Raw genomic sequence first — 26,745 nt, 5'->3', positions numbered from 1 at the left:
GGGGCACAAGGCTTTCAAAATGGTGGGTTTCCACAACAAAGGGATAGCAACATGGCTGCCATCCTGGGCTTAAATTGCAAGAATGAAGAGAAGACCCTCCTTGTGTACCAACCTTGTCTACTGGTGACAGACCCTCCCCATGATTTTTCTGCCTTGTGGTTTTGAAGCTCCCAGGAGAAGATATTCCCACCTAAATCAATTATGTCTTCCAAACTCCAGCGAGGCGAAACAAAGCTATAACCGTAGCAATTAACTGGGAATGTGCCTTCATTTTGTGGAGGAAATACATGATCAGTCTATAAGCCACGTCTTCCCATGACAGGTGGAGATCTGAGAATCCTGAGGAGTGCCCCACCATGCAGTGGCTGACGAGGTTCCGGGGCATCCACAAATCCTTCCATGGCTTTTATACTCAATACATGCGCTGCCAGTCTTTATCAGAAGTCGGAGCCCCAAGATGGAATGATTATGACAGACCCAAGGAATTTAACTTTGCAAATGATATAGTGGACTACTGGACTCAAATGGAGATGGTGAGAAAGCCTCCTGAGTGGGGCTGGGATGGGAGTGGGGAGACAGGGTGGTGAGAAAAGGAATGAGCCTCACTGGCCTTATCTTGTTCCTGGCAGCCCAGGGAGGCAAGAAACCAAGGGCAGTTTCTGCCTCAGCTTACTAGTGTCAGGGAGGGAGTTGATGTCTGGGACTTCAATTCTCAACCTATCCATTACACCACGTCTCTGAGAGTTGGTGGTGCCATCTGTGAAACAGAGATAATCTCACATAAAAAACAAGAAAGCAAGTGAAAGTGACTGGTACACAGTCAGTCACTCCATAATTGTGACCAAGTGCAAAAGTTCTAATCACAAGCTCAGCAAGTTGAATGGTAAGTCTAACTGGAATTCATCTCATCAAACTTGGGCTTGACTTCAGGTTACATTCGAGAGGAAGGGAACAAACTACCAGATTGCATACCTGAGTGTCTGACATATATAGCTAAGTTATGTCATCCATCCTCCTATGAGAGTGGTGAATCCAACTGCAATCTCCCCTGTCAGTGGGGGTTTTAAGGCATATCCAAAAGATCAGTTTCTGTGGTCTCTGGAGGTTACTTGTCTCTGCAGAAAATCCTAAGGGCTTGATTTGTTTTGGTTTTGTTTTTTCCCAAGAAAGGTAAGGTAGTGACACCAGGAATTTTGGTAGACATTGGGTAGTGTTCCTGTAACTAAGTCTCTGCTAGTGATGTCAGTAGTGTAAAAATTCATCCAGCATTGTCTTTGTACATAAAAGAGCATTCACCTTAGATGGAGTCGATGAGTTGAATAATTATTAAATTCCCAGGAAGATGCATTCATGTACTAATATCTAAGACGTGTGTGTGTGTGTGTGTGTGTGTGTGTGTATACACATTTTTACCTTTTGTGGGAGTCCCCTTCCTACTTCCTTCTTTTTCCTTTCTCTGAATTTCTATAAAACTCCAAAGGGGGGTGGGAATGCCTGTATTATAGAGAGCATGTTTTTAATGCCACATCAAACAATTTGCATTTAAGACTTTGATTAGATGGGCACTTTTATTATCCCCATTTCCAGATGAGAAAACCAAAGTTCTAAGGGTTTAAATATTCTCAGAAATTGCATAACTAATAAATGAAGAAGCAGGATTTGGTTCCAGACTGTCTGAATATATAACACATTATTTAACCCTGTCACAATCTGATGATGATAAAATAGCTGTCTCCAGGCTACAAACAGACTTTTTTTAGTGGAATAAGTTAAATTAGAAACCTGCTTTACAAGAATTGTGAACCTTGAAATTGCTGCTTTGAAAGACCCTCCAGGCACTGCTGTCCACTCTGGCTCCTGGTCCTTATCTTATGACTAAAGCATCACCTGGAAACTGATCCATGGCTTAATCAAAACAACTCAAATCATCAGGGTAACCGAATTTATTTTGATCCACATTTTAACGCATTTTACTTGTGAAATGTGAAATTTTATGTGAAATATTTTGCCTTTATTTAGTTGGCAAAGAATCCATTATAAAACAAAAGAAAGTGCTTTGTCAGTCAAACAACATAAACCAAGGGGAAGAATACAGTCTCTCATTCAGGTCACCAATGTAGAACTCTGAGTGGCCTTGAAAATCAAATCTTTTTTTACTCTAGGCTGCTAAGATATTACATTCAACTTGAATTGATTCCTGGAGCAACCTCCTAAACCTGTTCATAAAAGGTCATATTATGTCCACATTTATTTTTTCTACCTCTTTGATATGGCATTCATTCATTCAGCTGAGACTTAGCAAGTACCTAACATATAGCACTACTTTCAGAGACAAATATTCAATGTGTATTTAAACTACCTTCTATTCCCATCTGAGCTTCAAGTCATGTGAGACCAGAAGCCCTCAAAGCAGCCCTCGCACAACCCAGAGCATTGCTAATAATGTCCACCCTTTCTTTTTATCCCAAGAGGAGCAGGAGCCAGAAATTGGGTGGCTTCTTCCTGACCATGCTGCACCACACCAGAAGAGAGGAGATAAGAATGAGCAAATACACCACAAAATTTCTTAGAATTTTGAGTATGGATTTTTATTATTTTGACACTTGTAGATTGCTGTGGGTACTTGGCTATTTTTAGAACTCCCACAAAGATATTTAATTAGTCTGTTCTTATTTATTTGCTCTTTTGTGAGGGAATGAAAACCTAGAGTTTCTTGGTCTGCCTTCTTACTGATTTCATCTCTAGAGTTAGCTTAATTTAAAATGCAAATTCTCCCAGATGTTCAAGAATTAAATTAGCCTGCTTTAATTTTTGTAATAGTCATGGTAATTTTATTGAGCACTTACTATGTGCCAGGCACTGTCATATATACTTGACTATTAAGTTACTAAATAATTTAGTGAACTTTGACTCCTTCTAAGCAGTATTATTGTTCCCATCTCAGAGATGAAAAAACTGAGGCATATCCTCAGAAAGAAACCTACTGTCTAAATGGAACTAAGAGAGACACATGGGAGAATGAATTTTAAGTCTTCCGTAGGTTACATGAAGTCTGTTCATGATTTCATGTGACTTGAGAGGAGGTGACTACAGTAGGTCAGAAGAACTTGACTAAATCACACCCATCCTCCAAATTCTCTTTTCTCTACATATACTTTAAAATAAGGTCCCAGTCCTTGAACTGTGCTTACAACAAAATATGACTTGGCAGAGCATTTGCAAAAAAAAAAAAAAAAAAAAGTGCCCTTTTCCTTTGAAACAAGAAGTAATATATGATGTATAATCTTCAACAGGAGGGCAAGAGAGGTCCAAACCCAGCCCTATGGTGGGTGAATAACCAAGGAGATGAAGTGAAATGGAGTTTCAGAGAGATAACAGACTTAAGCTGCCGTACAGCCAACATGTTGACACAGAACTGTGGCCTGCAATGTGGAGACCGCCTAGCCTTGATTCTGCCTCGGGTGCCTGAGTGGTGGTTGGTGAGCCTAGGCTGCATCCGATCAGGTCAGTGACTCAAACAGATCCTGGTAACCCTCAGAGGTGGCCTAGCGCTAATTAGTCCTGAAGCATTAGGTATTTTCTCTTGCCTAAACTTCTTTCTCCTATACAATCTTTCCCTTTATTGAACTCAAATTATATATAAGTGTACATGTACATATATATAAAGCTATTTTTTATTGAATACTTGATAGGAACCTGCAGATAAAAACCTTCAAATCCATAAGAACATTTGAGGTAGGTACTATCACCCCCATTCTGTTTATTTATTTATATTTATTTATTATTGAGATAGCATTGATTTACAACACTGTATCTCTTCAGGACCTAGGTCTTTACCATAAGCCATTGGTCCTCCTCCTTCATTTGTTCCAACCTCCACCTTCCCTCTCTAGTAGCCTCAATTCTGCACTCATAATTCTGGTCTTTGTTTTGGTTTAGTTTTGTCAGGTCCTTTGTTTTGTTTCTCTATATCCACATCTGAGTGAAATCAGCTGGTACTTGTCTTTTTTCTGTCTGACTTATTTCATTTAGCATAATCCTCTCCAGTTTCAACCATGTTGTTCCAAATGGCAAGAATTCATCTTTTCTTTCAATAGTTAAGTAGTATTTCATGATGTATGTATATATATATAGCACATCCTCTTAATCAATGCTCTTTTGTTGGCAACTTAAATGGTTTTCATAGCTTGGCTACTGTAAATAGTGCTGCAATGAACATAGGAGTGTTTTGCCTTACTTTCCTGGCTCTGTGTATTTATTTTCTTATCTAATATTTGTGGGTTATTTTACTTTGATTTTGATCAAAGGATTTTGACAAGGAGTGTTCTTGTCAACATTTATTGTAGGGGAATATCTAGTGTTTGCAAATTCCTTCAACTTTTTTTTTAAGGATTTATTTTATTTATACAAGAGCCGAGGTACAGGCCAGATGCGTGGGAGGGTGAGAGGATTCACCAGAGACAGAGCAGGGAACAGAACAGGCAGACTGATGAAATACACTGCTGAGGTGAGCAGTGGGCAAGACAGGAGAGGTCTGCTTGCCATGTGGGTTGCTCCGAGGCCGGTGGGGATTGGACTCACACTGCAGAGGCTGCGGACAGCTTCACAGCACTGCACTCAACCACCTGCACCACCAGGGAGGCCCAGATTCCTTCAACTTTTATTTGAGGTCTTTATTTTCCCCTTGTATTTGAAAGAGAGTCTTGCAATCTTGGTTGACAGTTTTTATCTTTGAGTATCTTTGAGTACATCATTCCATTCTCTCCTTGCCTTTATAGTTTCTGCTGAGAAGTCTGATGTAAACTTGATGGGACTACATTTATATGTTACTTGTTTTTCCCCCCTATACCTTCAATAGTCTTACTGCCTCTGTAATTCTTGCTAGTTTCACTACTGTGAGTCTTGGTATAGGTTTCATTGCACTTAGGTGTTCTTTCAGCTTCTTGGACTGGTATATTTAATTCCTTCCCCAGGTCTGGATAGTTTTCCTCTTTCATTTTTTTTCAATAGATTCTCTATTCTCCTCTCTCTCTTCCTCTTCTGGGATACCCATTATTCTTATATTGGCTTTCTTGAAGGTGTCAGATATTTCTCAAATTACCGCCTCCTTTTTTAAAACATATTCTTTGTCTTTTTCCACTTGTGTCATTAGACCATTACTATTTTTAAGATCACTAATTTGATCCTCCATTTGATCTATTCTACTTTCAGAGCTTTCTCTAGAGTACTTCCTCTCATTTATTGAACTCTTTACTTCCTGGATTTCTGTTATTTTCCTAGTAAAACTGTGATTTCTACCTTCTGTTCATTGGTTTTATTTCTGAGCTCATTAATTTGTTTTTGTGAGCTTTGTTGTGTCTCTTTGATTAACTTTTTTTCCTTGTATTTCTTTGACTTGTTTTTTCTGAGTTTTCTTGTATTTCTTTGGCTTGCTTTTATGATTTTTCTATCTCTGAGTTTATTAAAGCAATTTATTACATTATAAGCTCTATCTAGTAGAGAGATGGAATCTTCTATCTTTTCATGTTTGAATTCTGGAGAATTGTTCTCACTTTGTGATATCATACTCTCAATGTCTCATGTTTCAATGTGTTATGTTGTTCTGTCTACCCATTTTGTTACTTGAAGTTTCCCTATGTTATCATTGTTTTAATATCTTTAGATTTGGGGGTTATTTAAGTCTTTGCTGGTTTCTATATGTACTAAGATCTTTTTTTGTAGCTGTTGAGTCAGTAGGGTGGGGAGAAACTTGGAGAGATTCAGTGTTGATATGGATGAGTCAGGGTGGAACTGGCTCATATTTGTGGTATCTCCAATATCCTTCATCTCTAGGTTTGGAATGAGAGACTCCATAGTCCCTGTGTTTTCTGTGTGCTTCCCAAAGTAAGTACCAGTCCCAGAGGGCAGGAAGGAGGAGTGCAGGTTAGAAAACCTGCTCTGCTATTATCTTTGTTGGGGACCCATCCTATATGGTGTACCCCAGCTCTTCCACAATGTTTCCCCTTTTTCATGGGCGTATGCCTCCATGCAACCTTCACTGCTCCCTGCCCAAGAATTCTGGTTGAATTGACAGCCTCACTACCAATGTTCCCTACTTCAGACCACAACCCACAGCTTCCTTTTTCCATCTACCTCTTGTTCAATATATCATGAATATCTTCAGTGTGAGCCATGTTTAAATCTGCACTAGGCCCTACTGTCCAAGGAATAATCAATCCTACTCCTATATGGGTGACTGTCTGTCCAAATAGTGTCCCTCTGGCTTGCTTCTCCAAGTGCCACACTCTATGAATTAGTTGTAGACATTGTAACACCTATAAATTCCAGCTCAACATCCATAAACATTGGAGCATACATCTAAGATCCAGGACATTCCCTTCACCTAACTATGATAGGGTTATCACACAAGAAGTCTAATATTGATACAATGTAGATGCCTGAATACAGCCATAGCCAAATTCCTCAATTGCCTCAATAATGTTCTTTATAGACAGTCTTCTTCCTTAAACCCAAAAGTCCAAACTAGCATCATATGTTGCATTTACTTGCCATGTCTCCTCAGTTCTTTTAATCTGAAAGTATCCCCTAGCAGTTTCTGCATGAGAGTTATTTTGTAGGAGTTGTCTTTCTCAGTGCATCCCACCAGGAAGTATATGATGGTGGTTTGGTCCAATATGAGTTGTATTATTCTATCACTTTAATAAAGTGATATCCACCTTTTTAAAGCTGCCTTTCCCCTTTGCTATTAATAAGTAACATATAATAAGACTATGTGAATATCTTGCACCCCAACAGTTTTTTACCCTATGGTTTGGTTATTCGTTGATGATTCATGACTGAATGGCATGGTTTTAAGGTGGTTGTATATGAGAATTTTCTATTTCTAGCACTCACTCTACATTTATTAGTTATCATTCATGCTTCTGTGGAGAGTTCCCTTCCTCTTTCAGTTTATCTGTATAACGTAGAGCCAGAATGGGATTCATAGATTTATTACTCCAGGCCTTCTATTATGCATGCTCACACACACTCTGTTATGCTCTTGTTATATGTATATTTATACATACTCTCCCTCTCTCCCATTCTTTCACAATACAATTGTTGATGCAGACATCAAAATCATGTGGAATCAAGAAGTAACTGCAATGGCAGAGGGAGTATAGAGAAGCCATGTCATCTGTAGAGCTAAGAGATAATCCACAAGAAAGCTAAGACATGGGCTGAGCCCCCTAGGGTAAGCAGAATTAAAAATATGTAGAAGCAAAGAAAGCAAATTCTAAGACTGGCCATATCACATGCAAAGGCTTAGAGTCAGAAGAAGTTTGTATGAAAACTGGGTAATTTGAAGTAGAGAATAAAGTTGTGGAAGAGAAAGCTGGAGGTTGGACAGCCTTTCAATGTCAGGATGAGGAGTGCAGTGTTTTCTCAAAGAGAGGGTACAAGTATTAGTGAAGAGAAGACATGTGGAGGGAAATGTTAGTACTTTGTGGAACTTAAGCAAATAATAATATGGAGGATAGGTAGTAGGAAGGTTCAAGACACAGCATCCAGGGATAGGTTAGAATCCAATGGGGGCACAGAAAGACTTTGACTAAATGTTGGTGTTGGAAGATGGAAGAGAATGTAGGAAAATTCAAAGGATAGTGTAATTAATTTGGGGTGTGAGGAATGAAGAGAAAGATTCAAGATGACAACAAATTGACTGTCTGAAAGAGACGTGAAGGGAGAAAGATGGAGGCAGGGCAGGGAGGCAACCAGTTCTGATGTCAGAGAAACTGTCCTGCTGGCATAAAATAGGACCCACCTGCTTACTGGATAGGTCCTTCGAGAATAGAAAAGGTTCTAGCAGTGTTTCAAAATTTAATATGCAGAAGGTTCTCTTGCGGCTCTTGTTAAAATGCAGATTCTGATTCAGCAAGTTTGCAGTTGGGTGTGAGTCTGTGTCCCAGGTGCAGCTGGTGCTGTGAGTCTGTGGACCACATCTGAAAGCGGCTAGAGGATTTTTATACAGATAAGTTGGGCTTGAAACTCATGTTTGTGAAAGAAAAAAAAAAAACAACAGTTCCTTCTCCTTCCCAGGAATCATCTTCATGCCAGGAACCACCCAGTTGAAGGCCAAGGACATTCTCTACCGACTACAAATATCTAAAGCCCAGAGTATCGTGACCACTGAAGCCCTTGCCCCTGAAGTGGACTCCGTGGCTTCTGAGTGCCCCAATCTGAAAACCAAGCTCCTAGTGTCCGATCATATCCGTGAAGGGTGGCTGGACTTCCGCTCATTGATGAAGTGAGTTTCTAGTCTAATAAATGTGCTTTCTGAGAAATGTTGAGAGAAAGTTATTCACCCCAAAGTTCTTGGAAACAGACAGTCATGGTAGGCAGGTCCCCAGGTCTGACACCAGAAACCTCTTCCCAGATCTGTCATTGATTTGCTGCCTGACCCTTGGCTCATTCCTTCCCCTCTCTTGCTGTGACTGCTTTAACTTTAAAATAAGAAAATGGAATTGCTTCCCTCACTAAAGTATAATCACCTCTGGATTGCACAAAGGAGATGTGGAAAAATCAGAGGGTTATTGTGTTGTGTCTTCCTTTGGATGAGGGATTAGAAGTACTATTTTCATATAAAAACAAGTATGTGAAGAAGTTGAAAGAAAGTGAATTTTTTAAGGTGAAATGTGAGTCTGAGTCTCAGGTAGTTTGGGGAGCAAACACTTTCTGTGTCCCAGGTGCTGGGTGCCTTCTGGAGTACCTTGCAGGAAATGTTAGGGAACTAATGGACAGAAGACAGGCCTCTTCTATCTCCAAAGTTCTGATTCAGAAAACTTTCAGGCATCTTTCATATCACACATCAATGTTGCTGGATTTGTTTTCTTGAAATTTCATTTCAGTTTTTAAACTTGTTTTACTCCAGCCCCATAGGCTAATATTACAGCAAAGTCACATCTTATGCTAGATTCTAAAATCAGAGAAAAAAATGACCCCAAACGTCATGTTGTTTCTTTTGATGGGCAAATCAAAACTGTGACTTCTCTCCTTTGCACTAAACCCTATTTTCAGATCAGCATCCCCTGAGCACACCTGTGTTAAGTCAAAGACTTCGGACCCAATGGTCATCTTCTTCACCAGCGGGACCACGGGCTACCCCAAGATGGCGAAACACAGCCATGGACTTGCTTTACGATCCTCCTTCCCTTCTAGGTAGGAAAGAGGAATCTAACTCAGAGGTTGGGCCACATTCTGGGACAAAGTGTGTGTGTGTGTGTGTGTGTGTGTGTACACGCGCGCACATGTGCATGTGTGTGTGGAGACCTGAATAGAACCAACTCCATTCTGTTTCTCCTTTCTGCTCTCTTTGGTTCATATTGCTAAGGGTCTAAGAGGTAAAAACTGGAAACCCTGAAGGCATGACAGAGGCACTTTTGGGTGTGAAGGAAATGTGGGTGGAGTCAGCAAGCACAGACAAGCCACACAAAGCTCTTGTGTTGCTGTCAGTGATTCCAGGGTTTGGTGAAAGAAAGACAAAATGTTCTAGCAAAGTGACCCAAAGTGATAGAGCCTCTCTTCTCCCCCATCATAGGAAAATCAGATGTGGAGTTTCCCAATCACGTGCTGTTAGAAAAAGTGATTCTTGAAACCAAGTCATGCAAGCCACTACACTAATCTAGCACAAAAAATCACAGAGGCCAAAACCTTGGGTTAATCATTTAATCAATTTTAAACCAAACCTCTTCTTCACGCTCTCCCTCCCCCAAGTAGCAACATTCACACCAGGCCAATTTCCACATAGTTTGCAATTCGTTAACCAGATAAGTTTGCAGAGAAGGCTCTTTGTGGACAACAGGTATCTGCATTGATGATCATGGGTGTGGAGCCAAGTCCTCCATGATGGGGGTAGGAAGTAGAGGAGGGCTTTCCTGGCAGCCAAAAATAATACAAAGGAACAAAGATATGGAAAGTAGCATACAGAGATTGAGAATAGTTGGTATCTGGTGAGAGACAGAGACCTGGAGATGGGAAATGAGTGGAGCCCAGATCAGGTGTGTCTTGTGGACATTGGTGTAGAATTTGGAACAGATTAGAAAAACACGGGAGATTTTGAAAAGTTTTCAGCATAGAGAGGACTGATCACATTTGCATTTTGAAAAGATCACCTTGGAGGCAGGATGGAGGATGTGTGGGGTGATAGGGAGGAAAAGTCATTAGAAACAACGGTTAGAGGGTTTTAGAATAATTTGGTACAAGATGGCAGTTGCTTTAACTGAGTGCCAGACACAAGAAGGGTGTTAGCACATTTGATATTTTAAGAGGTGCACAGGACCCACTGGGCTAGATGTCGGACAGAAGGTTAACTACCAGGTTTGAGGGTTAGGCAGTTTCACAGACAGTGTTGACAGGCACCGAAATCCAGAGTCCACAGGAGAATGAGTCCAAGAGAGGCAAGAGAGACCAGGCTCTGCTGGGCGTGAGGTGCCTGTGAGACATCCCACAAGAGATACCCAGCAGGTACCTGGGTCCAATTACTAGCTAGAGAGATGGCCCTAGCTAGAAATTTCTGGTGGGTGTGCCATAATCCTCAGAAAAGGGATGAGAATATATGGGTGTCTCATCAAAACCCTCCCTACCAAGAAAATCTCCACAAAGCCTTAGCCTGCTAATGAAGAATTGTGATTTCTCAAGAAGTTATGCATCTAGAGATCCCTCGGAAACAGAAAGAGGAAGGTAGAGAAATAAAGTTCCACTCACTTCATGTTCCTTTGGCTTATGATTGTTTCCAGTCCTTTGCCAATATGAGGTATTAATTAGTTCTCTGTCTCTCTCCCTGTCTCTCTCAATTTCAAATGACAGAGAGCCCAATCTAAACCTCTTGAAGCCAAACACTGACTAAGGGAATTTATTGGATCATGAAATAGAGTTCTCCAGGAATTGCCTGGAGAGTCTCCAGATTAGGTTTTTATCTCTCCATCTATCAGCTCTGATACTCTTAGGTTTTGATTTTCTGAGAAAGCCTCATCCCTTATTATACAAAAATGACCACTGGCATCACTTGGGACTCTATCAGATTCAAATCCAGGGAAAGAACAACAGACATTGACTCTGTGTTCCCTGTCTAAAGGTTCATTATGATCGAACCAGCTGATGTCACTCAAGACCAGGAACTATAGTTTTACAGTCTTTGGGGGGCTGGGTGGGAACAGATCTTGAGCCCACACAAATCACATGAATGGAGTGGCAGGTGGATCGCGACCCCAAACCCAGAGTCCCCCGCCTTGGATTACATCCTCCTGGGAGCACACAGTGAGGCTGTTGTATTTTGGAGTTAGCAGGAGATTACTGCAGCTGAAGACGTCTGATGTCTTCTGGTGTCTGTCAGACCCAGGCTGGATTCTGGCTGTTTTGGGGTGCTTGCTTGAACCATGGACAGCAGGGTCTACACTCTTCATTCACCATCTGTCCCAGTTTGAGCCCAAAGTCATTGTAGAGGTAAGAATTCAGTACCGTCCACCATCACAAACTCCCAGAAGAAACTCATGTTTCAAGATTAAAAACTGGGCTTCATGGAAAAGATTTGACTTAGCAAAGGAGCCCATGAGCATAATCTAACACCAGCCTGGATTTCTCAAAGTGTGAAGCACAGAGTAATACGATCATTGCATTAGACTCACATCAAGAGGCAACCTTGAAGAAGAGGCTTAGATTCCCCAGACCCATGCATTGAACTGTGTGGGTTCGAAACCCAGAATACACATTTTGAGAAATGAAAGCAAACCAGAGTAAGGTCATGTCTCCCGGCTGTGCCAGTGTGTGGTTGGAGTATGACACATCATGTTTCTTAGTCCACTTTGGACATTTATTAGTGGTTTACTTATGACCCTGAGCCTCAGTTTCCTTATCTGTGAAATGGGTGTTTCCATAATTACTATCTCACAAAATTGTTGGGAATAGTGATGATGTGGCACAAGCTGGCACCGGGACCACACTCCCCAAGTAAGTGGCCGCAGTGGCTGTTGTCTTGTGGTGATAATGGGCTCCTTCCTTGCATGTCCCTGCCCCTGATATTGCTTTTTTGCTTCCCCACTTGCTTCCTTCTCAGAGGCAGAGCTGCCCCCCTCAAAATCTGAACCCCTGCTGATCCTTTCCTTCCCCTCCTGTGAGGAGTTCCTCTCCATTAATCTTTAATTTGTGAAAACTTTGCTCTGCCCCTTCAATCTCTTACCTGTCACTTATTGACTTTGCTCCCTCAGCCAATAAACATGCCCAAAGTTCCCCATCTTTGAAAGGCTTCCCTTTACCCTAGTGCACATTGGACCTGCCCTCTTTCCTCCCTTAATATCAAATTTCTCCATTGAACTTTCTCCCCTCCCTGTGGCCACTTGATCCAGCTGACCTCACAGTCCTCCAGGTGTCTGCCCTCATCTTGCACGTCCTTCTTTAGCAGCCTCCTTCGCTTCCATTCTCCAGCCAATGGCTCTCAAAGGTGCACTTTGGGTCTAGCCTCTCTCTTGAGGCTAATTCCCCTTGTGTCCCTCCAGCACCCTGGTCAATATCTGCTCTCCACTCCACTCCCCTACTCCATCATTACCTCCTGCTGCGGGTGAAATCCCCCCAGCAACCCTGAATCCAACCCCCATCACCAGCTGCCCCCAAAGTCTTAGTGTGCTTTAAGCTTGAATTATTTCAAAGTATTCCACACATTTCTCCCTCTCCCAAAGCCCATAGCATTTTAAAGTTTATTTATTGTGCTTTATTTTCTACTTATTACTTTTGTTCATTTCAGTAATGAAATATCTATTGTTCTAGCCTCTCTTAGTGAAGACAGGAGTTGTTGACTAAAACAAAGAACGTTTAATTAAAAATGTACTGTTCCTGAGCTGGCACACCTTCCAGTTCCTTTCTGCCCACCCCCCTCAGCCAGCCCTTCTTGCCAAGTATGTTGCAAGAGCCCCCTGTTCCCGGTGCCACTCTCCCTGGGAAGCCTGGAAACACCGAGACAGGGGATAAAGTACAACTTAGGTGATTACAACCAGAGCCAACATTTGGTGAGGACGTAGTCAAACACAGGATGTGGACAAGACTCTGCCTCTAATCCTTATGTGTGAGCAATGCTCCCTGGGGTGCACATAGCAGAGACCCACTTTGAAGTGGCTTAATGGGAAAAGAAATATAGGCAGGAAGGACACTGGGGTTTGTTAAGACTGCAGAAGTGAAGATAGGCTGGTCATGATGAGAGTCTAGAACGGGAACCAGGAAGACACCAGGAGTCAAGGCAGCTTCCTCTCTGCTTTTCTCTGTGTTTCTGTTCCTTTCTTTTTTTCCTAAGATTTATTTTATTTATTTATGCATACAAGAGCTGGGGTGCAGGTCAGAGGTGTGGGGGGGCAATGAGAGGATTCACCAGAGACAGAGTGGGGAGCAGAACAGGCGGATCCACTGAAATACACTGCTGAGGGGAGCAGCAGGCGAGACAGGAGAGGTCTGCTGCACCATGTGGGCAGCTCCCTAGCCAGCAGGGGATCGAACTTGTGTGTTGCAGTGCCTGAGGATAGCTTGATAGTGCTGCAACTTAACTCCTTGCGCCACCAGGGAGGCCCCTCTGCTCCTTTTTATGTATAAGCCTGCTTGTGCTTCTCCACGCAGTCAGGACCAACATAGAGGACACAGCATTCCCAGGTTGGCAGCCCCCCCTTTCCAGATGACCAGCAGACTAGACACTGAGTGACCCAAGTCACCAGCCCAGTGAGCTACTCCCGGGCAAGATTACAGGCACAAGACTGCACGGAGTGGGATAGGGTAGGGCTTGGGTGGTAAGGGTAGACTTAAATTTTGCAAAACGGACGTGATTGTGAACTATGGCAGAGGGAGAAGAAATGCAGGCTGGGCTCAGAAAGAGGGACCAAGAGTAGAGGTCGCTTTCTCCAAAGTGTCCATTGCACCACATGGTGGTTTTATGTGGAAAATATAAAGGAGGAAACAGAGCTGCAGAGAAATGATGTGATAAGATTTGAATTCAGGTCAGGCAGACACCAACACTCACCTTTGCTTCCCTTTCAAGTCCCTGCTCTCACCTCTACCCTGATCCAGAACTCTGAAAGATCCCCATCTCTAACTAAATAACAGTGAATTAGACCCTAAATAATCTGGCTTCTCCTAACCCCAGTTTTCCTAAATTCACCTCTTATTCTTCTGTGTATCTCAATAAATGATATTTTTTGTTTCTTATTACATCCTTACTGTTTCTTCTGCTCCTGAGACTTGGCTCCTGCTGTCCTCTGTCTTCAAGGACCTTCCCCGCTGCTCTGCCTGGACACACTGCATTCATGTGTTGAATGCCTCCAACAAATGCCACTGGTGCACTGAGCCCCTGGGCCACCTATTCACAAGGAACTTCCAGAACTATCTTCAAATCTCACTTGTGACATTTACCAATGTCTGCCTTATCATGTGAGTCCTGTTTTATGTCCTCAGTTAGCACCTATTCTGCACAAGAGCTGGGACTTCATCTTACGCTTCTGACCTCCCTCCACAGTACCCAAGGCAAGCTACGTACAAAACTCATGACACAACTAACAAATAAATAAGTGGGCTCTCCTAGAGAAGAGATCAGAACGAAAATGCTAATCATCAGCTAATAATTTTAGTCTTAACCTAAAAATATAACTTTTCACTTTCTAGACATTCTTCAAATATCCCATCACCCAGTGCATTGCTGCGCCAGGGGTGTACCGGATGATTCTGCAGAAGAACTTTCCCAGGTATGGTACAAGTAGCTGTGGCTGGATTCTAGGAGGAAGATTTCTAGAAGGAAGATATTAAGGAATCTGATGCATTGTGATCTAATTTTTTCTAAGTGTGGTTTTTTTAGGTGTGTGCTTGTACGTGTGTGTGAAGTGTTGATGGTGATCATTATCATCCAGACTAATTATTTCATTAAGCGGACTCAGAGATACGAGTAAAAAAGCATCCTTAGTTTTGCACTGTGGGTTTGTTTTTATTTTTATATTCCCCATACAATTGCAACCCCCTTATTTTTGACCCCAATTCCTCCTTTCCCCTCCCCCACTCCCTATAGTGTGTCTCTGGTTCATCGTTATTTGTTGATTTTGATTTTTTCTTTCTTATAGTTATTCTTTTTCCTGGTCCCTTATTTAGGTTTTCTAGATTCCTGCTATGAGTGAGACTATCTGGTATTTTTCTTTTTCTTTCTGGCTTATTTTGCTGAGCATGAGCCCTTCCAGCGCCATCCATGTTGCTGCAAATTGCATGTTTATCTTTTTTGAATGCTGAGTAATATTTCATGGTGTCTATGTACCACATCTTCTTGATCCAGTCATCTATTTTTGGGCATTTGGGTTGTTTCCAAAGCTTAGCTATTGTAAACAGTGATGCTATAAACATAGGGGTGCAGGTGCTCTTTGGCATTGATGTTTCTGTGCCCTTTGGGTAATTACCTAGGAGTGGAATTGCTGGATCATATGGGAGCTCTATCTTTAGTAGTTTGAGGAAACTCCAGACAGCTTTCCATAGTGGCTGGACCAGTTTGCATTCCCACCAGCAGTGCAGGAGAGTTTCTTTTTCTCCACATCCTTGCCAACATTTGTTGTTGCTAGTTTTTTTAATATGTGCCATTCTCACTGGTGTAAGATGGTATCTCATGGTAGTTTTGATTTGCATTTCCCTGATTGCAAGTGATGTTGAACATTTTTTCATATGCCTGTTGGCCATTTGCATTTCCTCTTCAGAGAAGTTTCTTTTTAGCTCTTCTGCCCATTTTTTGACTGGATTATTTTCTTTGTTTTTGTTGAGTCTCATCATCTCTTTGTAGATTTTTGTGATCAGTCCTTTATCATTAGTGTTGGTGCACTGTGGGTTTTAATCTTTGTAAATATTTTTATTTTGAAACAATAAACATAAAGAAAAAATGATGACATAAATTTACAGATGAGTGAGTTGTTGAAAACATAACGCCTTTGTAACCATTCACGAAATCACAGAAATGGAACATGGCCAACACCCCAGATATCTCTCACTTCCTAAAGGAATCCATGGTCTTGACTTTTAAGTCCAATTCCTTCCTTTCCTTGAGAGTTTTCCTCTGAAGGAAATATTCCTAATACTCATGATTCTATTTTACTTGTGTTGGAACTTGATGTGTGTAACCACATATTATTCTGTAATACATGGCTTCTTTTTTTTCAACATTATGTTTCTAAGATGGGTTCACGTTGTTTAATATTGCTGTGGTTACATTTTCATTGCTGTATAATATTTCACTTTATCAAGGCACACATTTTTATCAGTTCTACCATTAATGGGCATTTGGGTAGATTTCAGTTTGCGATTATGGATTAATACTGCCTTGAATTTTTGCACTTGTACCCTAGTGCCTATCAGCATGTACTTCTGTAGAGTTTTTCTAGAAGAGGAATTTCTAGGTCACATTGACATTGCATACTATCACCCTGGTTTTCAGAGTCTTGAACCACTTTGTATTTCCACCAGCAGAATAAGAGAATTCCCATTGTTCCACCTCCTTGACAGTATTTGTCAGAGCTTTTCATTTTTGTCAATCTGATGGACGTGTACTGTTGCTATGGTTTTATATTTGCATCCCTCCATATTTGTGCATAATTTTAGCTAACTTGAAATCTGCTCTTTGAAATTTGTGGGCACTTATGTATCATTTAGAGATCATAAATTGGAAAGAGTGCCTTCAAAAATCAGAACTAACACGTTTCAGAGTTAAAATATCAAGTTCAATGACTGCCCTTATGAAGCTTATTCTGAAATAGAGCATAATTTTATCCCTGAAGCCACAATCTGGCTGGATCCTGTTTCCTTCTAGATGTCAAAGCTTGGCATTCCTGATGATGACTTTGTCCAAACCCAGTAAAATCCAACCGGAGTGTAATTAATGACTACATGGGAAACTCCACCCACCTGATCTCCTTTAGCTAAAGCTGCAGAAGAATGAGGAAGACTTCCCCACGACAACCACCGTCCTGTCCCTCACTCCTCTCTGCAGGTGCCAGGAGGGAGAACCCAGCCCACTCCAGCTGCTACCACACCTTAGTCACTCTCCCCAGGAAATCCATCATTATTTTTATGATTGTTTTTGTATTATTTATGGAAAACTGCAGGGGAAAATTGGAGGAGAGAACTTGTAGGCTGTACCTATCTAACTACTAGAAATGTTCGCATCAGATTTTTCTATTTTCTCTGCAATTCCTTCTCTCTCTAAGGCTGTTACCATTCACCCTTTTCTTTTCCTTCCCCACACTCAGCCCAATATTGCTGCGTGTCCTGGGCAATTTATTTCCAACCCTTAATTTATTTCCTCCAGTTGGAAAGATAAAAACCCTCGGTTCACATAACTCCACTCTTCACAGAAGGCAGTGCCGTTCACTTGGGGGTTATCTCTCACCCCTCTATGATTTATAAGAACACCCCTCTTAGCCACATTGAACGCTTCCCTAAGAGGAGTTCCAATAAACACATTTCCACCTTTTTAACATCCAAAGCTTCTGTGAACCCATTAGCCTCACCACCACCACCCACTTGTGACCAGCTCACAGGAGGTGACAGGACGTGGGAGACTTCCACTTGGCCTTGGCATCAGTAAAATGCCCAGAAGGCAAGAAAGTGAAACAGTATAAATGGTGCAGGTCACACGCAGAGAGGCTTGGCCAGGATAGGGTGCCCAGGCCCTCTGACCTGAAGCTGTCAGCAACCCGTGTCCCCTAAGCCTCAGGTTCCCCTGCCTGGAGCACTGCTGTACTGGTGGGGAGCCGCTGCTGCCCGAGGAGCAAGAACAGTGGCGACAGCAGACAGGCATCTTGATCCATGAGGCCTACGGACAGTCAGAAACGGTAGGTGGGTGGTCCTTTCTGGGCCAGTCAGTACGGGCTGGGTGACCCAGCCTGATGGAGCCGCTGAGCCAGGTCACCAGGGAGCTCAGAGGCCCCGCTGGGTGCAAGGTGCTGCTGGGAGCTTCTGGGAGGCTCCAGAATTCTAGGCTAATTATGTCCCACATCAGTTTGCAGAATGGCAATTCACAGCTTGTTGCCTAATCAAGAGACCATTTTGGACACACTTTAAAAGGGGGTTGAGGTGGTGATGCACCGCCGCCCTGTGATCGTCAGGGGCAGCAGGACGAGGAGGCGCTCACTCTCCGGTACCTGCAAGCCCTGAGACACCCCTTCCAAAGGCAGCGGCCCAAGCGGCAGGCTGGAGTGGACCTCAAAAGTTCATTTCTGGGTGTTTATGAAGACAGCATGCAAGTTGGATTGTGGGACACCACCAGGAGTAAATAGGGAACAGAGATGTTCTGTACACACCACACACTCCCCCCACCCCCTCTCACACACACACACACACACCCACCACAGAATGTGACCCCAAAGAGCACCACCGCGCCGCAGCCCATCACTGCTCAACAGTCCCAGGTAAATGTTTATGAAGTGGACTCGCAGCTTCCCCTGGCAAGTGGACACAAGCCTGGCACACAGTGGGTACCCCGCACCCCAAGTGACATGCCCACAGCCCCAGGTACCCCTCTGGCCCCTGTAATCCCACACCTAGCACAGGCCCGGTCCAGGTGGGGCGCCGCGTAGGTCCACTGGGGAGAGGTTGCCCTGGGGGTACCGCGTCAGACACAGCAGGGCCACCGTGTGATTCTGGCTGTTCTGTCACCAGCCTGGGCCGCGTGGGCAACTCCGACCCTCTTTCTCTTGTGGACAGGCACTGAGCTGTGCTAATCTCCGGGATATGAAGCCCATGCCCGGCTCCATGGGGAAGGCCATCCCGCCCTACGACGTCCAGGTCTGGCCCCCGGGGTGCCGGCAGGTCTGGCTAGGGCTCAGCTGGACTCGGACTGTGGCGTGAAGGCCGGTGCCCCTGCCCCCCAGCCTTCCTCCCCTCCTGCTGTTTGACCTCTGATTTCCCGGGAGGTTTTGCTGCCCGGCCACGAGCAGGAGGGCAGCTCACGGGACAGCCAGAAGCCTCGGGTGGAGAGGTGTCCTCCGGGGTGGACAGGTGTCCTCCGGGTTGTGGAGTGGAGAGGTGTCCTCCGGGTGGTGTGTGTGGCTTCCTCTACCAGCTTTTAGTTTTTGCTGATTTATTTATTTTTTTTTAGCCCAAAGACACATTTGCGGTGTCTGTCTGTCTGTCTGAGACAGAGAGACTCTTGGCTCGGGCTTCGGCCCTTGTGGCTTTCAAAGACTTTTGATCATCTGATTCCATTTCTGGCAGGGTTTCTCCACCACAGCCCCGGCCCTCGTTACCCCCGCTAGCGTCACAGAATAAGCTGGGGTGGGGCGGGACTTGGGCGTACGCTGCTGGGGGGATTCACAGGCCACTTGCTCCAGATCATCGACAGCAAAGGCAACGTCCTGCCCCCCAACACTGAAGGGAACATTGGCATCAGAGTGAAGCCCATCAAGCCCATAGGCCTCTTCATGTGCTACGAGGTAAGGCCGCCCTGTCTTCCCAGCTGCCCCATCACCCCATTCTCCCCTTCAGGCCCCAAGGGCCCCCCAGGAGCTGTGTAGGTGACAAGGGAGTGATCACTCTGCTTTCTGAGACTTCAGATCTTCATTCACTCCAGCTCAATCAGTGAGTCTGTTCCCGTTAACCTCAAAGCCCATCCTGTGCCCCTGCGTCTCATGCTGTCCCGCCCTCTAGCAGGACAGGACGGGGTAGAAAGAAGCCTGGCTTCAGGGCCACCAGGCCTGGGTTCTAACACCTCCTGTGGCTGAGAACGCAGACTCGGTCTGGGTTCAGCTATTAGCCTCCCACTCACCAACAGGGAGCAAACAAATTTATTAAGCAAGTTGAGCCCCAAGGGGCACCACTGTCCACACTTCACAGAAGAAGGAACTGCAGATTGGAAACCTTATTTATCTAATGATTGGCTGGTCTAGGATTTTTTTTTGAAAAAGATTTATTTATTTATGCATTTAAGAGCTGGGTGTGTAGGCCAGAGGATTCACCACAGACAGAGTGGGGAGCAGAACAGGCGGATTGACTGAAACACTCTGTTGAGGGGAGCAACAGGTGAGACAAGAGAGGTCTGCTGCGCCATGTGGGTAGCTCCCTGGCCAGGGATTGAACTCAGGCCACAGTGGCTGCTGATAGCTTCATAGTGCTGTGCTTAACCCCTTGTGCCACCAGGGAGGCCCCTGGTCTAGAATTTAAATGGATTTGTTTGGGGCTCCAAATCCCAAATGAGAAATCTAGGGATTGGCTCTAAGGTGACCTGCTGAAACTCTTGATCAGAACAACTTAAGCGAGCCCAGGTCGGTAGAAGCCACTCAGAGAAATTCTCAGCTCTTTTTAAGATGGACCAGGGAAGCGTGGACAGACCCTGAAGTCGATCTCAGATTTTCATGTTCTTATTGGTCGCTTGTATGTCTGGGTATTTGGCGGGTGGTGGTGAACCTTTGACTCTATTCCAGCGTTCCTCCAAGATCAGTTCCGACAATTGCTGGGGGGTTTTATGTTTCTGTTGGGGGAACAAGACCTTAGAGGGCCATCCTCCCCAGCAGCATGTTTTAAAAGCTCAAGGCTGAGAACTCACTTGAATGCTTTTGTGGACTTTCTGAGCCTCTGTGGAGGCCTTTCTGTGATGCTGTTCCCTGAGCTTCAGGGGCTGTTCTCTAGCCCTGAGAGTTGAGAAATCCAGAGCCCGACGCACAAGATTTCCTTCCCAGGAAATGTGAGGCCCATCTTCCAGGTCCCAGCCTCTGACCTTGACGACTGGCATCAAGAAAGTCTGTTCCCTTCAGGGAAATCTCACCCCAGGGTGTGTCAGGCCCTTGGCATTCAAACCCAACTCACAGAGTTGGCAACAGCTCAAGGGGTCCCCGCCTGGGGTGGATCTTGGCTGAGCTCTGAACACAGTTTCCAAAATTTTAGTCATTCCAGTCCACATCCATGGTTTTGCTATATCCATGCGCTGCTCTGTGGTTGCTGAATTTTTCTCTCGAAATCGACTTATTCTTTGACCTTAAAACACTTGTTTTTTAAACAGTTGATCTAGTATCACAGCTGAAAACCAGTGTCACTTGCCAAAATAGGAGGCGATTATAATTATAATGCAAACAAAACGAATTCCTTAAACTGTGGCTAAATCCCGTTCTCACTAAAAGGTCTGCTCTTGAAACTTAACTTCCTCGTGGCAGTTCCAGAGCTTTCAAGTACATGTCAGAGTCAAATAGTCTCCTTGGCACAATCAAAACAATTGTCAGGAAATCCAAAAAGAGATATGATTTGATGTTTCTAAAAGTTATTTTTTCTGGAAACTGCTCACATCATTTCACATTCTTCACGAGGGAAGGTCCTAATAGATTGTCAAGAGCATGGGTTTTTGAGCAAGAAGTAATTTCAAATGCCACCCCTGTGACGCGCAGAGTGACCTTGAACAACTTATTGCGCTCCTTGGAGCATTAGCTTCCTCTTCTGTGAAATGGATTATAAAACGCCAGTGTCACATAAAACCTGTACACAAATGTTCAATCGTTTTGCTCATAATAGCTAAAAACTGGAGACAACCCAGCTGCCCATCAACGGGTGAATGATTAAACAAACAAGGCTTCATCCAGAGCATGAAATAATGTTCACTAACGAATAGATCCAAGTGTTGATGACCACAGAGGCCTGGACAATCTCCAGTCCCCAAAGGTTACATAGTATAAGATTCCATTTATATAACATCCTTAAATGACAATATTATTAAATGGATAATGGATTAATCATTGCCAAGGGCTTAGGGTGGGGGTGGGGAGGGGATTGAGGAATGTGGCTGTGGGTACAAAGGAGCAACAGGAGAGTCTTGGCATGATGGGACTGTTCTGTGTCTTGATTGTGGGTCCTCTGCCCTACACACGTGCTACAGCGCAGTGTGCTAACTTCTCTGTCTGTCTGTCTGTCTGTCTCTCTCACACATACACAACACACACAACACACACAGAGGAAGTAAAAAAATGTTATCAATGTTAATAACCGGGTTGTGATACTGAACTGTAGTCTTATAAGCTGCCCCTGCTGGGGGAAACTGAGTGAAGGATACATGGATCTCTGCATTATTTTAATTGCATGCAAATCTACAATTATCTTAACATAAAAAGTTGAATTGAAAAATACCAGCCTTACAGACTTTCTGTGAGGATCACCTGAGGTGGTATTTGGGGAAGAAAATTCACTGGGCGTGTTTATGGCAACCTCCCAACCACCAGACGCTCTGTGTAACTGAGCTGCTGACAGCGAGTAAGATAAACAGAGTTTATGTTCTACTCGAGATTTTGCCCTGTCGGGGTGCCAAACAAAATGAGTTATGATTTTGTTCGTTGTTCTTGAGCCATCTTAACCCTGTCCACTGAGCGGGCAGTGCAAGGAAGACAGGTTCAGAGAGATTTCAAAAGGTTAGGGTTAGGGTTAGGAAGGAAGACTGGTTAAGAGAAATTTCAAAAGGTGCCAGAAGCAGGATCCAGAAACCCCAACTGGTGACTCTTCACCTCTTCAACAAAGGGGTGCCATTGTCTTCGCAGAACGACCCAGCCAAGACAGCCGAGGTGGAGTGTGGGGACTTTTACAACACTGGGGACAGAGCGACCATGGATGAAGAGGGCTACTTCTGGTTCCTGGGGAGGTCTGATGATGTCATTAATGCCTCCGGGTAGGTGCTGCTGACCCCAAGCCCAGAGCTACACCCTCGCATGCCCTGACATTCCCCCATGCCTGGTAACCACCCTCAGCCTCATTCCCAGCAAGGCCTCGTCTGGGGTCCTGGCCTGGGGCGTCTGTGCACCTCCCCCAAATCCCTCACCCAGAAGAATCAAGCAATATGAAGCTCAAGAAGGTCCTGCAGGCAAATCATAATAAGACATCTTGCAATTTAAAGCTGATCTGGGAAGGGAGGCCTGACTTTGGTCCTGTTTGCTGGAGGCGCTTATTCTGTGTTTGCACTGCTCTGTGGGGTTGTAAACTCACAGCCAAACAGAGCAGCAGAAGTAGTAACAGTAACAGGTCACCTTCAGGCAGCTGAGTAAGGAAAGCCCCTCTCTCTGCTCTGTGCAAGTCACTGCGTGTCGTTCTCCTGAGGAAACTGAGCCCCTGGGCAGTGAAGAGAGTCTCCTACGGTTTGAAAGGCAGCGCAGCAGACAGCCAGGGATTTGAACCCAGGTCCTCTGGCTCCGAGGCCGTTGTCCCTAACCCTTCTGGATTCAGAGGAATAACGGCCCATACCAGTAGCAAGTTCCCTGGGACATTCCAGGGGAGGGAAGTTTATTTTATTTTCAATTTCTAAAACAAGGGCAGGTAGGACGAGGAATAAGACGCAGATTTTGCATGCTGGAGATAAAACTTGAGGCTTCGGAGAGGTTTCCTGCGAGTGGCATTGCTAGAGCCGAGTCCTCGCCCACCCCACCCCCAGTTGCACACCCACTGGGTGCGAGGCGAGCCGCCCTGAGCACCTGAGCCTCGCTTTTCTAGGGTGCAAGGCGGGTCTCCATCTTGCGTCATATTGCACAGCCATTTCTGACTCCCTCAGTGCCAAGGGAAGATGTGACCCTCTAAAACATGAGATTGGGGGGCTTGGGTCACCCCTGAGCGCTTGCTCGGAACCAGAGACGGAACCAGTGGTCCCGCAGGTACCGCATCGGGCCTGCAGAGGTGGAGAACGCCCTGGCGGAGCATCCAGCGGTGGCCGAGTCAGCTGTGGTGGGCAGCCCGGACCCGACTCGCGGGGAGGTGAGGATGCCCCCGCGTCTGCGGGGGCGCTGGGCTGCAGGCGCAGGGAAGCCTGCGGGGCCTGTCTCCCCAGCCTGCTCCCGGGAAGCGCGGGGGCGGCGGTGGGCGTGTGCACGTGCACGCTGTGGCCACCAGGGGGCACTGTGGGCGCCTCTGGGATCTAAGGGGCTGATGATGACGGTGATAGTTAATGAATTACTATTGGGCTCATTTATCCTTCACGACAGCCTAGTGGTCTGGGACTGCCCCTACACCCTTTTCAATGACAGGAAAACGAGCTATAAAGAGGCTGGCTAACTTGCCAGATAACACCGTTAATACTGACGAGGCACAAAGGGAATCCCCGCAGCCTGTCCAGAGCCTGCATCGATTAAAAAGTGTCCGTGTGCACTACTGTGCACCGGGCCCTGCGAAATTAAGTGGCATCATGAGTAATAATATAAAAGTAGTAAATTAACCACAATTATGAAATGTCCACGAAGTTCCAGGCATAAATTGTATACAGAGTAGTAGTAAAATTGGTGACGATAGGCATAATAACAAGTTCAAGCTAACTTCATAATTTTTTAAAAAGATTTATTTATTAATGCATATAAGACCTGGGGTACAGACCAGAGATGCAGGGGGTGAGAGGATTCACCAGAGACAGAGTGGGGAGCAGAACAGGCAGACTGACTGAAATACACTGCTGAGGGGAGCAGCAGGCGAGACAGGATGGGTCTGCTGCGCCATGTGGGTAGCTCCCTGGCTGGCTGGGGATCCAAATTATGCTGAAGAGGCTGCGGACAGCTTTGGACAGCTTCACAGTGCTGCGCCCAACCCCCTGCGCCACCAGGGAGGCCCTAACTTCATCATTTATATGTATTATCTCGCCAAACTTTTCTATAAACCTGATCAGCAATGAACCTGTATTGTCTCCATTTTGCAGAGAAGGATACTGAGATTAAGGGGGGGGTAAGTAATTTTCCAGTCCTGTCCTTTACAAACGTTCAACTGTCACTAGTTGGCACTCACCCCGTGCCTCTGCTCTGCTCTGCTCTGCTCTGCTCTACAGGTGGTGAAGGCATTTGTGGTCCTGACCCAGCAGTTCATGACCCATGACCAGGCCCAGCTGACCAAGGAGCTGCAGGAGCACGTGAAGTCAGTGACGGCCCCATACAAGTACCCCAGGAAGGTGAGCAAGGAGTCTGGTCACCCTAAGCTGTTCCCAGTGAGCCCCAATCCCACAGGGTGGCAGGATGAAGCTTAGGGGGCCAACCGCACTAGGATTTTTCCTCTGCAAATGAGACAGTTCAGCTAGCGGGTGGGTGGGGGGTGCAACCAACTTAATGTGATGGAAACTGTTCACTGTGTCAGAAGCCAAATGAATGCATTGCTGGCAGGTTAACCTAAAAAAGTATGCCCAGTTGTCCAAGAAGATTTATTATAATCTTTCAACGTTTGAAAAAGAAATCCAAATTGGCAACTTCCAAATTTTTTAAAAACTATTCACAGTAAGAAACACATTCTTTTTGTAAATAAATACCTATACATATACGTATATATACACAAAGAAAATTCACAAAATGATATTTATCCTTACAGTGTGCAATGCATTCTGTATTTTTATTCTACTTTATTTGCTTTAAATGTCACTTGCAATCTACAACAATGTCCAACAATAGAGAATTGATTAACTTATTCATAAAATGGGATATTACCCTGTCATTTAAAATGATGAACTGTATCTTTTATTTTTAACATAAAAGCATGTAATAAAATTATTACTAAGAAAAACAGGCTATGAAAAAATATATATTATCCTATTCATTTAACATTAACATTTGAAAGCTTACTGAGGCTGAAGAGTGAACATTTCCTTCTTTTTAAATCATACTTTGCTGCCTTGTGTGAATATTTACCATACTGACAATGCAGCAATATGTATGAAGCTGCTGTGTAGTCAGCACTACTTCCTAAGTGTCAGGCCCTGGGCTTTTGGCTCTAAGTACATTATTATTTCATTCAATCCTTCCACAGCCTCAGATGGTATAACAATCCTCTTGTCCAGAGAAACTGAGGCTCAGAGACTTGAACTGGCTGAATGACGGCTGCTAACAGCTGGAATTCAAACCCACATGTGTCTGGCACCAAAGTCTCAGTGCCTGTGGCCAGAGAGAGTAGAAAAGGGTGTGTCCCCACTGGGAACACCTAGCTGCCATTGTGGGTAACAGGCCAATCGCGTGGCTGATGAGGAAGGCTGCTGCCCTGCCAGTGCCAGAGTCCACCTTGGCTCTCTGCTCCGCGTAGCCTATCCTGGGAAAAGGATAAGGAGCGGCCACCATAAAGGGACTTGTCAGGTGCTATAAGAGATCACCAGAGAGGGTGTCCAGTCACGGTAATGCCTAGCTCCTCAGTTAGAGGTGACCCCGTCACTCCCACTATCATGCCGGGTCACAGGGCTGCGTCCAAGTTCATGGGGTCAGAAGAGACCCCAGCACGCTTGGTGGGGGGACCATGAAGGCCACCATGTGGTGCCAGTCTGTCTGGGGGGCTGTGCAGGTGCAGAAGAGGGGTGCGGGGGCCTGGGGGAATTCCAATGGTGCTAAAGCCATGATGGGTTCGCTTTATCCTCAACCAGGTGGAGTTTGTTCCAGAGTTGCCCAAAACCGTCACTGGCAAGATTCGAAGGAGCGAACTGCGGAAAAGGGAGCTGGGTCAGAAGTAACCTGCAGCAGATGAGAAGCCACCTTGACCTCGGCCAGATCCTGGGCTGCCTCAGATTCCCTTCCGGGGGAGGGTGAGGAGGGGCGCGTTGAAGTTGACTAGGACGCACATCAGAAGGCCCAGCTCTCCAGAATAAACAGCAGTCACGCTCCTGCCTCCACGCCTCCTGTCCTGGGGGATGGCAGAGGGCCCGGGGCCGAGGCCGCAGGGAATAAGGCACTGGCATCGGTGTCAGTTTGCCCCGTGCTGGGTTTTCATCCTGTGGCTGAGCCTGTGGTAGATTCTGCCCCACTGGGC

The 26,745-nt window shown here is 44.9% G+C and overlaps 1 protein-coding gene across 2 annotated transcripts; it reads left to right on the top strand.

Annotated features, from left to right (window-relative positions):
* Positions 1 to 356: 356 nt before the first annotated feature.
* On the top strand, positions 357 to 26,591 carry LOC311181373 (acyl-coenzyme A synthetase ACSM1, mitochondrial-like; the record flags this gene model as incomplete). Of its 2 annotated transcripts, none has more annotated exons than XM_084249800.1 (13): positions 357 to 533; positions 3,294 to 3,504; positions 8,080 to 8,287; positions 9,058 to 9,198; positions 11,322 to 11,481; positions 14,671 to 14,750; positions 17,747 to 17,864; positions 18,736 to 18,816; positions 19,362 to 19,463; positions 22,542 to 22,669; positions 23,643 to 23,742; positions 24,797 to 24,916; positions 26,363 to 26,591. In XM_084249800.1, 13 exons carry the CDS (start codon positions 357 to 359, stop codon positions 26,447 to 26,449), a joined length of 1,713 nt encoding a protein of 570 aa, XP_084105926.1. In that variant the 3' UTR covers positions 26,450 to 26,591. The 2 variants fall into 2 exon arrangements, with proteins under 2 accessions (XP_084105926.1, XP_084105925.1); XM_084249799.1 differs by having other exon boundaries at positions 17,741 to 17,864.
* Between the last annotated feature and the right edge of the window lie 154 nt (positions 26,592 to 26,745).

The sequence above is a fragment of the Talpa europaea genome, assembly GCF_964194135.1.
Source record: "Talpa europaea genome assembly, chromosome: 12".
In the NCBI taxonomy this organism is placed as follows: Eukaryota; Metazoa; Chordata; class Mammalia; order Eulipotyphla; family Talpidae; genus Talpa; species Talpa europaea.
Note: the sequence above shows the minus strand (reverse complement) of the source record. Positions and strands in the feature narration are given on the sequence as shown.